We start from the raw sequence: 13,992 nt of genomic DNA on the forward strand, positions 1-13,992 counted from the left end.
ATCCTCGATACCTGAGCGATGTCGCATAGAACATCATTCCAACAGGAGGGTGAGAACTCATATCATATGGATAAGCTTAATAATAAATAATGTAAAAGTTTATCTATGTTTCACATAAATTCTTCACACTCCACTAACAAATAATAAATTATGTAATTTAATATAATCAATCAATCTCACAGTTATGACAATACTCCATAATTCATAGCATCAAGTACGCAAATATAATTGTCTCCAATTACCACAACATCAAATCTCAAAAAATATCACAATTATCATTAATTAACATCAACAACTCCCTAACACATATGACTCAAGTGAGACCCGTGCAAATGCCTTTGGTACCAAAGTTGTTATCCTTAGCGGTATCACCGCGTCCACTCCAGACAGATAACCACCAATAAAGCTCTCGCTCTAGGCTTCAAAACCACTCCAGTTTTGGGAAAAGTCACTAGTCTCCACGAGAACTAGCAAACATTGCCTCTTGACAACTATGCAGTGTATTGTGCAAAACTCAACCAACATATGCATATTCAGACCATCTCCAAGTCTTAATTATTTTAGCATATTCATCACCTCATCACTAGCTCAACAATTCAAATCATCTCCAATTTCACAAAACACACAATTACATGTTATCAATCACACAACTTGCAATCATAGTAACTTAACAACTTAACACATAACATCAATTCATAAATAACATCATATAATCAACTATTAAACAGATGTAAATTAAATATAATTCATATATAACAGGTTCTGCAACTATTATACAAAAACTGGATTCTTCCTAATTTTTCCCAAAAACTCGTCATCTCCCCGCACCATCCCCCTCATGTGCGCACTACCGCGCGCACCACTACCTACATGCGCCACCTCCCTCGCACAACCCTCGCCTTGGTCGTGCGCCACCGCACCTTGCGCATCACCACGCGCGCGCAACACGTCTTTTTTCGAAAACAACATTTGCACCTAAAATGACTCATTTTATTCAGTACGGTTATAAACTGTACAACAACCTAGGCAAATTTTAAAATACCTCAAATATACTCAGAAAAATCCAATATGTTTATCATGGTTCCCTATACACGTTTTGTAAATCCCTGTAAATTTTCAAGTCTAAATTCGAAGTACAAAATTCAGGAAAAATCTAACACTAACAGCAGTTCGTGATAAACGAGACAGATTAACCTATCCTCACTAAAACACATATAACTCGAGCTACAGACGTCGGAATGACGTAAAATCAGCGGCAAACGTTTTATAACAGAAAGGGCTACAACTATTATGAAGGCTACTTCTTCAAATTCAGTCATTAACACAGCTCGAAAAAGGGTTCAAGAGCTCGTAAATTTCTCCCGCGCAACCCGCGCATCATGCGCGCCTATCTTCTACCCCCAAAATTCATCTTAAAATCAAACCCTAACTATTTCAATTTGGGAATTTATGCAACCTAGGGTTCCTAAATCATGCTTCCTATCATTACCCACTATCATACTAATTCATAGAACATGAATCCAAACCCTTACCTCTTGAAGATCAACTTCTAGGTTTTTCTTCTCTTTTCTCCCCTTCTCTCTTTCACGCTTCTTTTCTTCTGCTCTGCTAATTTCTCCAATTCTCAAATTCTGATTTCTCCCTTTCTAGTTCACTCATATCCCTTAAATAGTCTTACAATGGGCCTCACTCCCAACTACTCACTTAAAACCTAAAACCCTTATTTATCTAAATCTTATACTATATCACATAAGTTTTAAATAATAATCACATATATCACTCATATACAATTTAAATAATTTACTCACTCCATATATCACATAATCACCTAATTATCTAATAAAATCACTTAATTACCTTATTATATAATAAAATCTCATAATCACCTTATTATATAGTAAAATCATCTATTTATTCAAATCACTATATAACTTAATAATAATTAAAATAAATTAATAAATATTCTACTAATCGGAAAATGGGGTGTTACAAAAGTATTAAAAGCTATACATATTCAATGAAAATTCAACTTAAATAAAATTCTAAAAAATAAAAAGAAAGTGAGAGAAGGATCGGTGACGAGGTTGATGAAGTAGACACTATATATGAGCGAACCAGAAGGCTGAAGCCAAGCCAAGAGCGGATAACGCGTTGACTATGAATGCCTCTGAAGCTGAGATTGACGGTGATGCTTCTGCGGTGGAGGCCTTCGACGCCGTCGTTTCATCACTGGTTTTTTTTCCGGCGATCCAGGGATGAGAACTTAGATCAATGGAGCTTGGGAATTCGAATAGAATGGAAGGAAGAAGATGACTGCAGAAGAAAATATAGCTACAATTTGGGATTGGCCCAATCTCACGTAACATACGTGGTCCTTCTGTTTGGCCCACTAAACTAATGTGACTTTTTTGTTATGCATTAACTAATGTGATTCTTTGTCCAAAAAAAAACTAATGTGATTCTATGTATAACAAACTAACGTGATTCTTGACAAAAACAAAAAACTAATGTGATTGGAAAAAAAAAAACCTAATGTGATTTCAGTGAGTGATTGCATTCTTTTCTGGTAGATAAAATTTTAGGGTGAGAGGATGATTCCCTAGTCAAGAGTAGGAGAGAGTTGTTGGACTCAAAGAAAACTAATAATAGAGTAATATTTAAATTTGCGACTTGTTAGGTATGAGATTTTGTCATAATCCACTAGATCAACCTCTTGAGATACGAGACCCTGTGTCTACCAGTAGCTAGATTGCATTCTGGTAGACTTGGAAAATGTGATAGTTAGCTGAAAGTTAAACAAATATGTGAAGGAGTTTGAAAATTATTTGAAAATCGAAGCTCTATTATGATATGTGATGAAAGCTATTGAAGGAGTTTAAGTCCAAAAAAAGTTAGTAGGAGTTAATTTATCAAGAAATGAGGAGAATCCAACACTATGAGAAAGAAGAAGAAAGGGGCGAGAAGAAGAAAATGGTGAGGAAGATGATGAAGAATGATGCGGATTAATGGATGGTGAAAGGGTTGATGAGAGGGTTGAATGAATGGTGGTGTAGTGAGTGATATTTTTATATTTCTTAGGCTATAAAATCAAATATACCATATCCTACATATCTCTTACATAGCTTTCATATGATCAATAAAATGTTTTTATATATTGTAATATTGATAACAAAAATAAACTTATAAATAAAAGAAAGAAATCTTCAAGTAAGAAATTTTGGTGATACCCAAAGAAATCTTCAAGAAAGAAACCTTTAGAGCTCTGTGAAGGGAAATAAAAATATGAGGCATATGAGAATAATATTTTATATTGGCTATTCTTCTAGCATTGAGAGAGTACAAGTACTCAACTTTGAGTATAAAATTCAAATCAAGTTTCAAAAATAATATTCAAATCTATATAACTTTTATTTATTGCGCGGTCGAAGTAAATTTGGAGAGAAAGCAAAAGCTTCAGTATATGGTGAATGAATACACCATATTGTATTAATTTTCTTCATCCCAAAGGTCCTCAATGAACTTTGCTGGTCCATACTTGAAACAATGATGTTGCTTGACTTGGTTAATCTTTTCATAGTCATCTTTTGTAAGTGACCAATCAAATATTTCCAAATTTTGCTTCATTCTCTCTTTATTGTAGCTCTTAACCGCAAAAGCTACGCCTTGCTCATACAACCATCTTAGACACACCTATTACACCAGAAAGTACTATGTTATCTAAATATACGTGGTTACAAAAATCTCATAATTACTTATGCGAAGAAGTTGTAAACTAGAAAAAGTACTATGTTTTGAATGTGTGTGTTTAATATCAATTGAAACAAACTAAAAATGTAGTCATCACTAATTCAAATATGGCCGTAGGTAGACATGTACCGTTTTCAATTCTCCTTAAGCAAAAACAAATAGCCTAACTACATACATCGGAACTCACCCAAATAGATTAAAAAGTGTACCTAAATGTATACTAAAAGCGTAGCTTCTTTAGTTATCATGTTTTAGATTATGTGTCACCAATCACCACTAATTCAAATATGGTCATAGATGTGTACTGTTTTTAACTCTCCTTAAGCATGTTTGTTTTGATCAAAATGGGCATTAAAAACTCACTTAAATTAAGATTAAAACATTATTAGTTTTTAAAATAGGGAATATAAGTTAAACTTTTTCATGTGAAAGAAAGCCATAATGGTTACCTGAGCAACAGATTTGCCATGAGCATTTGCAATTTCATTGAGCAATTCATTGTCCATTACATCGTTGGTACCCCAAAAGGTACCTTTAGCTCCCAAAGGAGAGTATGCAGTTATGATTATTCCTCTCGATTGGCAGTAGTCTTTTACATTCTTTTGCTGCCAAGTAGGATTCATCCCAATCTGTTTGATGGTATAATATGGTTTTATATCTAGCATTTGAAAGTTCAATCATGACTAAAGTAAAGTAGAGAGATATCCAATATGAGGTTGTGGGCTTACTTGGTTGACAGCAGGAGGAATATTGGCAAATGAGAGCAAATTTTCAAGTTTTTTGCAACTGAAGTTGCTGACTCCAATGCCTTTTGTAAGTCCCAGTTGTTGGCATTCCTCCATTTTTGTCCACACACCCTTCAAGTCAAATGGGGCCATGGCCTCTTCATCAAAAGGCATGCTCCAATTTCCAGACTTCAAAGCAATGGGCCAGTGGATCAAATAAAGATCTACATATTCTAATTTCAGTGACCTGTTTGACCAAAAAATTCAGTGACCTGCATTAGCTTTAGCCACAAGAATGTGTTTTCAACAAATAAAAAATTCTGTTTAGTTAAAGACTTAAAATAAACTAAATTAGTTTTTTTTTCCTAATACCGTTATTATTAATCATGTTTGAGTTGTGAATAATCTTTAGATGAAACTACCTCACTTATAATTTTTTTCATACACAAGACTCTTAAAACATTACTTAAACTTTGTTAGAGAGTTTTTGAGGGTGGGGAACAGGCCTTTGAGGAGAAGTGAGTGTTGGGGAGGGGGGAGAGGGAGAGGGAGAGTAAGTCCTCCCCTTATTTGGAAGCTCAAAATATCACAAAACCCTCAATTTAGAGGAACTTCACAAAATAATTAGAGGAGTGAATTGGAGAAGTTTTACAAGTTTTTCAGCAATTCTTCAAACCAAGGTTGTCATGATTGGGATTTTACTGTGGATCGGGGGGAGAGGTGAAAAATTGTAAGCCGGAAGATCGGGATTGGATTGTAAGATCCTACTAGAAATGCAAATATGTATTTAGTAAAATACACACATGTAGAAATTTATACTGGTGATGAAAATATTCTAGTTTTTTTTTGATAGGCGAAAATATTCTGTTTACATGCTAGAAATTTATAATATACTTGAATCTTACATTTGTGGTGGTGTTAGACGACCAGAAATAAGGACATAATGAAACAAAAAAATCATCAAGTTTATTCAAAAACTTTTAGAAGATAAAATTCATCGAAATTTCTTATATTATTTAAAACATATGGATGTGAGTGTTCGAGAAAGACGGCTCAAACAGCCTTGCATCGTCGACAAAGGTCGTGTAGCTCGAGCGAGTCTCTCTCTTATCCCAACAATCAGGATCCTTGAAAGATCCTACTCCAATGAGATCCTATATGGGATCCGGATTGTATATCCATAAGAAGATCACAAAATCATAAGATCTTAAGATCCAGATCGTCGAGATCATGACAACCATGCTTCAAACTCTTACTTCTTTATTAAAAAAATCTCAAACAATGAGAGGACTTTGTCATAAATTTCTCATTTCTCTTCTCTCCCCTTAAAAAATTAAACTTGCAAACACACCCTAATAAAATGAGAAATTTAATGAAAATTATGCAAATACAAAATTTCAAAACTGATACCCAAACAAGGTGGGTAATTTTTAGAGTTGTCAATACAAGACAGTCCAACCCATCTGATTGGCTCATTGCTAATTAGGCTAATCGGGGTCATATTTAAATAAGTGAGAAATTGATGAACCCAACTCGACCTACAATTGGTTGGCTTGTTTGTTTTAGGGGTAAAAAACTAGTAGAAAATTAATCAAAAGTATTGGAAAATGCTATAAAAATCTATTTATATAAATTTAGTGTGGTGGAAAAATATCTAAATTAAAATGTAATAACACAGTGTAAATGTGCAAAGTCCAAACCAAATATCCAAATCCAACATAACAATATTGTCACATTGCATCATTTTCCTACGAGCCGGATTGGACAAGAGTGGCTCATGGGTTGGAACCCAAGTTAAGAGCTCTAGTAATTTTGAAGGACAACAATACTCAGTCCATAAAGGAAAATTTAGAGAAGATATATAATGGGCACAATTTAAATTTGACAACAGAGTTTTTCTTACTGAAGTGTTTTCTTCAAAGCAAGAAGGACAAGATCAGGATGATTATCAGAGCACCAGAGCTTGGAAGTGACAAAGAGATCATCTCGAGACCCAACGAGACCAAGTTTTAGAGCTTCAGCTATGGCTTCTCCAAGTCCCTCCTCTGACCCATAAATTGAAGCTGTGTCAAAGTGCTTGTAACCGAGCTTAATGGCCTCTAGCACTGCCACCTTGGTGTCATCGCCGCCGGCGGACATGGTACCAGTTCCGAGTCCAATCACCGGAAAGTTTCGGCGGTTGGAGAGTACGATGTTAGGGACTTGTGATGAAGACATGTTTTGGTGTCACACGACAACTCGTAAGGTTGTGAGTGTCAAATGAATTATAGTTAGCAACTTTGCATCATACCAACATATTTTGACTCTTCTTATAGATGTTAGTCAAATAACATCTTTTGACTCTTCTTATAGATGTTAGTCAAATAACTTTATCTCCATGTATAACTTAAATATTTATTCATCATAATCAGCGTAATTATTTTTCTAAACATGTGCTCACTCAAGGAAAAGTATTAAAAGCTTTACTTATTCAATGAAAAGTCAACTTAAATAATAATATTTTTATAGAGGAATTAAGTTTTTTAATTAATATTATTAATTACAACATAAATATTTTACTCTTATTAAATACTAGTATTAATCTCGCGTCATGCACGGATGAAATAAAAATATTTTGTCGTTATACATCAGATATATTCATATTTTATCTCTCCTTTTTCTTTTGTAAATACATATATCATATATTTAAGTTTTTTTTCTAATCCGAGTTACATTCTAATTTGCTCTTTTTTTCTTCTAATTTGTTATGTTTTGAATCAATATGTCAAAACCATTTTAATCTTCCAGATGTATATACGAAAGTAAAACATAAAATACAATTTTTTTAAAGCATATTTGATATCAATCTTTGAAAACTATTTGATATCAATTTTTTATAGCATATATAATATCATTTAAACGTAAGATATTACATTCAATTTTTTTTATTTTGTAATATAAAAACTTAACACAATTATTAGAAAAAGACTTTGTCAACATACATTTTAATGATAGAAAAGTCACAATTGACTTTTATTAATTATTCTTGGACTGGGCGAGACCCCAGGGTCCCTCGCCCAGGGGCGCTGGCCTAAGGCGAAGAGCGCATCAGGGACTTGGGCCTTTGTCCCGGAGGCCCAGCTGGTCCATTAGGATGATTTAGAGGCGCTAGGCCCAACTCCCCCAACTATAAATAGGGGAGGAGTACCAATTGTAAAGGACTCTTAGCTTATTTGAGAAATAACAAGCTGAAAATTCAGTTACTTTCCCTCTCTAAGCAGTTACGTTCTCATTCTCTCTAGGAATCTCACATCACGTTCCTTGCACCTTAGGTACTATACCTCATCTCTATGTTCATGATGGAACAATTCTAATGTCATTTTAAACCACTAAATGTTACATTAATTAATACAATAGTTATTTTCGAAAAAAGTTACAATTGAATTTTGTTAATTATTCTAATGTCAATAATAACTATTAAATGCAATATTAATACATTAATTATTTTTTAAAATATTAAATTATTTAATATTTAAATTAAAAAAATCAGAAATTATATATATATACATTAAATAATTATTTTTAATATAAAAATAAATATGATCATTAAAAAAAACTTTGTCATAATATATCTTAATGGTAGAAAAGTCATAATTGACTTTTATTAATTATTATAATTTCATCTTATACCATTAAATGTCACCATTAATACTGTAGTTATTTTTGAAAAAAAGTCACAATTGACTTTTTATTACTCTAATATCATTAATAACTATTAAATGTAAAATTAATACATTAGTTATTTTCAAAAATATAAAATTATTTAACATTTAAATTACTAAAATGTCAGAAAATATAAATATTACATCATTTACCTACTAATTATAGTATGAGAGAGGAATCTTATAAATAAAGACATAAAATAAGGGGGTGATACTCTTCGAAGTTGCTACTTTTTGGTTTCGAAAATAGTATATATATATATATATTTATTATAGTAATATTGTATAAGATAGGATAGGATATGTTGTCTTCTTCACCAATAATCCAATATACTAAAATATTCATTAGTGTTATAATGGGTATTTTTTATTTACTGTTTCATTCGTCCATGATTATAAGATCCTTTTAATACAATTATGCTTATTAAAAAATATGAAATTACGTTAAATAGAAAAATATATGAAGATATTGGGGATCTTGAGAGAGGTTGGAGTGATTCTTCCTATGATATAAGGAGTACTCTTTATTTATCATTTTATCCCTTTTTTTAGCTTGTTGCAAAATTTTCATCAATAATGGGTCGTTGGAAGAATGTTCAACTCGTCATTCTAGACTTTTTTTTAAAAAAAAGACTAAGTACATAAACATATTTAGGAAGTGAGTTCCAATTTGAATCAGATGAGGCGTACGTGTAACTCTGGTCATCCCTAGTTCTGATACTCGGGTTTGCTCAGAGTGGTCAACTAGTTTTATATATACACTTGGCCTATCCTTAAAATTAGATTTCCTTTTATGGTGACTTTGAGATTTTTTTTCATTTGTCTTCTCAACTTCATTCGGATGAATTGGGGTTTGTCTGGAGATATCAAATCTCGTTTCATCTTCTTACTTTATAGAACCCCTAGAACTCCTTTTTCTACCAGTTTTAAGTTGTATCTAAAAGAAAATAACTACTTAAAAAAAAACTAGAAATGATTCATTCTTTAGGAGAGTATTGTAAAACAAATTAATACTTGTACTCACATAATAATTTTCTAATTTAAAACGGGTTGAATTATTATTGCAGATATGATACATGAATAAAGGTGGAAGTAGGTAAGATGGTTCCTTAGGAGTCCACAGCCTGACCGGTTAAAGGGCTCATTCGTTGGATCCATATATTAAAAATGTTATATATGCATATTAAAAATGTTAGGCTTAAACTTTTTTAAAAAGTCCAATTGAGTAAAAACGTTGAACTCAGGCTATTAAAATGTATGTTTGGCCTGAAGGTGTTGATGTTGTACTCTATTGAAGCTTTTTTAATAATATCAGTCTCAGCTTTCAAAAAAAAAATGTTTGACCTGATAGATCGATCTATCTACATACTATTATAATTATTTTTATTAATAATATAAATAAATGAAAATGTAATGATATGTAGAAAGACATATTAGCTGATCATTTTGTTAGGTCGCAACCTATTAGCGCTTACTCGTTTATGTAAGATGACATTTTTCTTTTAAATAGACTTTTAAGCAGGCTTGTACTGTTATCGGGCTTACAACTTTTGTATTATGTGGGCTTACCGAATTTGTACTATTGGGCCAGGCGACCCATGACCCGAACGGGTCAAAACACCATAATATATAAGGAGGACACCGCCCATGCGGTGGGGGATCCAACACTTTTTTACTCATTTGCTATCTTGTCATTTTCTACTTTTGTTGCCTAATTGCTTAGCCCTGACCGGAGATTTAGACCGGAACATTGGCGCCCACCGTGGGGCCGAGGAATTCAATCCTAGGCTTCAAACTCACTGAAAATGGTGAATCGATCTGGAGCAAACGGAAGGGACAATCATGTTAACCATGAAAATGTTCCGCCCGACATTTTGCAACAGATCATGGCGGATCTAACTGATCTTCGTCAACACAATCAACAACTGCAAACTCAACTTGCTGAGATCAACCAAGATCGGGGCTTGCATGAGGGCGATCGTAGAATGGCAGAGATGGTGGTAGATTTCCAACCGTTCACAGAAGACATTGCAAACACAACCGTTCCAGATAATTTGAAGACTTTGGTTCTTGATTCTTACTACGGAGATTCTGACCCCAAGGATCATTTGGTGTATTTCAACACCAAGATGGTTATTGTGGGCGCTTCAGATGCTCTGAAGTGTAAAATGCTTCCTTCAACTCTTAAGAAGTCAGCAATGACTTGGTTTACAACGCTCCCACCGCGTTCAATTGCAGGGTTCATGGATTTATCGGCGAAATTCTTGTCCCAATTTTCAACTAGTCGCGCCCAGAAAGTGACTCCAGCAGCCTTGTTTAATTTGCAACAGAGGCATAATGAAAGCCTTCAATCCTTTATGGGGCGTTTCAATCAATTGTCCGTGCATTTGGAGGATAAAATGCCTGAAATTTGCATTGCGGCTTTTGAATTGGGTCTTCAATCAGGAAGTTTGAACAGCAGTTTGAGTCGTAAGCCCGTGGAGACAATGGCGGAGTTGCGAAGCAGGGTACAGGGTTTCATTCGGGAGGAGCAGAGTGATCGCATAAAGAGAAACCGTAAAAGTGCGGCGGTAACTGGCCAACAACAGCAGTTAGATTCGAAAAAGGTGGTGGTTAATGATCAGCGTTCGGGCGGAGCGGTTACAAAAGGAGAGAGAGGTTACAATAATTCAAGTCGTTTTGATAACCGCTCTAATTTTCGCAATCGTGCTCAGCCTTATGGAAATCGTGGTTATGGATCGATGACGTGGACCAGAAACCAACAAGACAGGTCGACCCCACTCGCGGTTAATTTAACTGAAGCATTGCACATGTGTCTGGAGGCGAACACAATTCGTTTTCCTAAACAACCAAAACGCCCACCAGGCAACGTGGACAGGAGTAAGTGGTGTGAGTACCACCGAATCGCGGGACACAATACAGATGATTGTTTTACCCTAAAGAAAGAGATTGAGGCATTAATAAAAGCAGGCTACATGCGTCAACTGGATGGGCGAAAGGAGTCAGAGGGAGCTGGAACCTCAACGAAGCGTGATGATACAGGGAAGGAAATTGAAGAGTCTGAACAAAAGAAGCAAGCTGGAGGTGAAACTAAAGGGCGCATTCATTCTATATTTGGAGGATTTCGAGGAGGAGGTATGACTAATTCTTCAAGGAAAAGGTATGTTCATTCCATTAATGCTGTCTATACAAATGATTGGGGAAACTGGGGAATCAATCAGCCCGATATTACATTTACTGTTAGCGATTTTGAGGGAGTACAGCCTCATGAAGATGATCCCATCGTGGTGATGTTAAAAGTTGCTGATTACGAAATTGAGAGGGTACTGTTGGATCAAGGGAGTTCTGCAGATTTGATATATGGCGATGCATTTGAAAAGTTAGGGCTTACGGAAACTGATCTGTTACCGTATGATGGGGCGTTAGTTGGTTTTTCAGGTGAGAGGGTATTTGTTAGAGGATATGTGGAGCTAAATACTGTGTTTGGTGAAGGTAAAAATGAGAAAGCTTTTGCTATTAAGTTTCTTGTGGTACAGTGTACATCGCCGTATAATGTGCTTATTGGAAGACCATCGCTCAACAAGCTTGGGGCGATTATTTCAACAAGACATCTAACAGTTAAGTATCCATTGGATAAGGGCGGAGTTGGAACTTTGAAGGATGATCAGGTGGTTGCTAGGAAGTGCTATTCTGACAGTTTCAAGCAGTATGGTCACATGGGGAAAAGAGCAGTGAAGGAGGGACATAGAGTTTTTGGAGTTGATGTTGATCAAGATGAGGTTAGTTTGGACCCGAGAGAGGGTTTTTCAGATTTCAAGGTGACCTCGGAAGAGGAAACGAAGACAGTGAAGGTGGGCGAAAGGAATTTGAAAGTTGGGGTAAATTTAACTTCAATTCAGGAAGGCAGACTGGTGCAATTGTTAGCTGAGAACATGGATTTGTTTGCTTGGAGTGCACGCGATCTTCCAGGAATTGATCCAGAGTTCATTTGCCACAAATTGGCATTGAACCCTGGTGTGAAGCCGATCGCCCAGTTGAAGCGTAAAATGGGCGAAGAGAAAGCACTGGCGGTGAAAACAGAAACTAACAAGTTAATTGATGCAGGTTTTATAAGGGAAGTGAAGTATCCTACTTGGTTGGCTAACGTTGTCATGGTCAAGAAGAGTAATGGAAAGTGGCGAATGTGCACAGATTATACGGATTTAAACAAGCACTGCCCAAAGGATTCATACCCATTGCCAAACATAGATAAGTTGGTGGATCGGGCTTCGGGATTTGGAATGTTGAGTTTGATGGACGCATATTCGGGCTATCATCAAATTCGAATGTATGCGCCAGATGAAGAGAAAACAGCATTTATGACGAATCAAGCGAATTATTGCTATCAAACCATGCCATTTGGGCTTAAGAACGCAGGAGCAACTTATCAACGATTGATGGACAGAGTCTTTGAAAAGCAAGTGGGGCGTAACATGGAAATTTATGTGGATGATATGGTGGTCAAGTCAGAGGAAATGGGCGGTCATTGTACGGATTTGGCTGAGGCTTTTGGAGAAATCAGGAAGCATAACATGCGTTTAAATCCGGAAAAATGCTCTTTTGGAATTCAGAGTGGAAAATTTTTGGGCTTTATGATTACTCGGAGAGGAATTGAAGTTAATCCGGATAAGTGCAAAGCAATTCTAGAAATGCAGAGCCCAACATCAGTTAAAGAAGTGCAGAAGCTAACAGGAAGGATTGCGGCTTTGTCACGATTTTTACCATGCTCAGGGAGTAAGGCAGCTCCGTTTTTTCACTGTTTGAGGAAGAACAAAGCTTTTCAATGGACAGATGAGTGCGAACAGGCTTTCCAAACTCTAAAGGAGCATCTAGCTAAGCCTCCCATATTGTCAAAACCAATTCCAGGTATTCCGTTGTCAATTTTCATTTCCATATCAGATAATGCTGTGAGTTCTGTCTTATTGCAAGAATGTAAAGAGGAGTTGAAAATTATATATTTTGTGAGCCATGCTTTACAAGGGGCTGAGATAAGGTATCAAAAAATAGAAAAGGCTGCACTAGCCTTGATTATCACCGCCCGGAAGTTGAGGCCTTATTTTCAAGGTTTTCAAATCAAAGTCAAAACTGACTTTCCCCTACGCCAAGTACTTCAAAAGCCTGATTTAGCAGGGCGTATGGTTTCTTGGGCTGTTGAATTGTCAGAATTTGGTATAGTATTTGAGAAGAAGGGACAAATAAAGGCGCAGGGCTTGATCGATTTTGTGAATGAGATGTCTCCGGAAGAAAGAGTACCAGAAGAAGTGGCATGGTTTTTGTCTGTGGATGGGTCATCAAATCTGAAAGGAAGTGGAGCTGGTGTAGTTTTGGAGGGACCAGGTGGAGTAATTATTGAGCAATCTCTCAAGTTTGACTTCAAGGCGAGCAACAATCAAGCAGAATATGAAGCAATAATAGCAGGGGTGAGGCTGGCCTTGGAGATGAATGTACGTTGTATTGTAATAAAAACTGATTCTCAGCTTGTGGCAAATCAGATAAAGGGAGATTATCAGGCGAAGGATGTTCAGTTGGCTAAGTATTTGGTAAAGGTTCAGGAATTGTTGAAGCAGATGGACAAGTTTCAGGTAAATCATGTTCTGAGGGAGGAAAATACAAGGGCTGACATACTATCCAAACTTGCAAGCACGAAGAAACCAGGTAACAACAAGTCTGTGATTCAAGAGACTTTGAAGGGTCCAAGTGTGAAGGAGGATGATGTTATGATGGTAACGGGCGGAGCAACTTTAGATTGGATGGATAGAATTCGAATGTGCCTGGAAGTG

The 13,992-nt window shown here is 35.7% G+C and overlaps 1 protein-coding gene across 1 annotated transcript; it reads right to left on the reverse strand.

The window, feature by feature from the left end:
- Positions 1–3,290: 3,290 nt before the first annotated feature.
- Positions 3,291–6,731, reverse strand: LOC130723803 (non-functional NADPH-dependent codeinone reductase 2-like). The gene is made up of 4 exons (XM_057574940.1): positions 6,376–6,731; positions 4,476–4,719; positions 4,197–4,376; positions 3,291–3,690 (listed from the first exon to the last, which is right to left on the reverse strand). Exons 1-4 carry the CDS (start codon positions 6,687–6,689, stop codon positions 3,487–3,489), a joined length of 942 nt encoding a protein of 313 aa, XP_057430923.1. The 5' UTR covers positions 6,690–6,731; the 3' UTR covers positions 3,291–3,486.
- Between the last annotated feature and the right edge of the window lie 7,261 nt (positions 6,732–13,992).

Source organism: Lotus japonicus, chromosome 6 (genome assembly GCF_012489685.1).
Source record: "Lotus japonicus ecotype B-129 chromosome 6, LjGifu_v1.2".
In the NCBI taxonomy this organism is placed as follows: Eukaryota; Viridiplantae; Streptophyta; class Magnoliopsida; order Fabales; family Fabaceae; genus Lotus; species Lotus japonicus.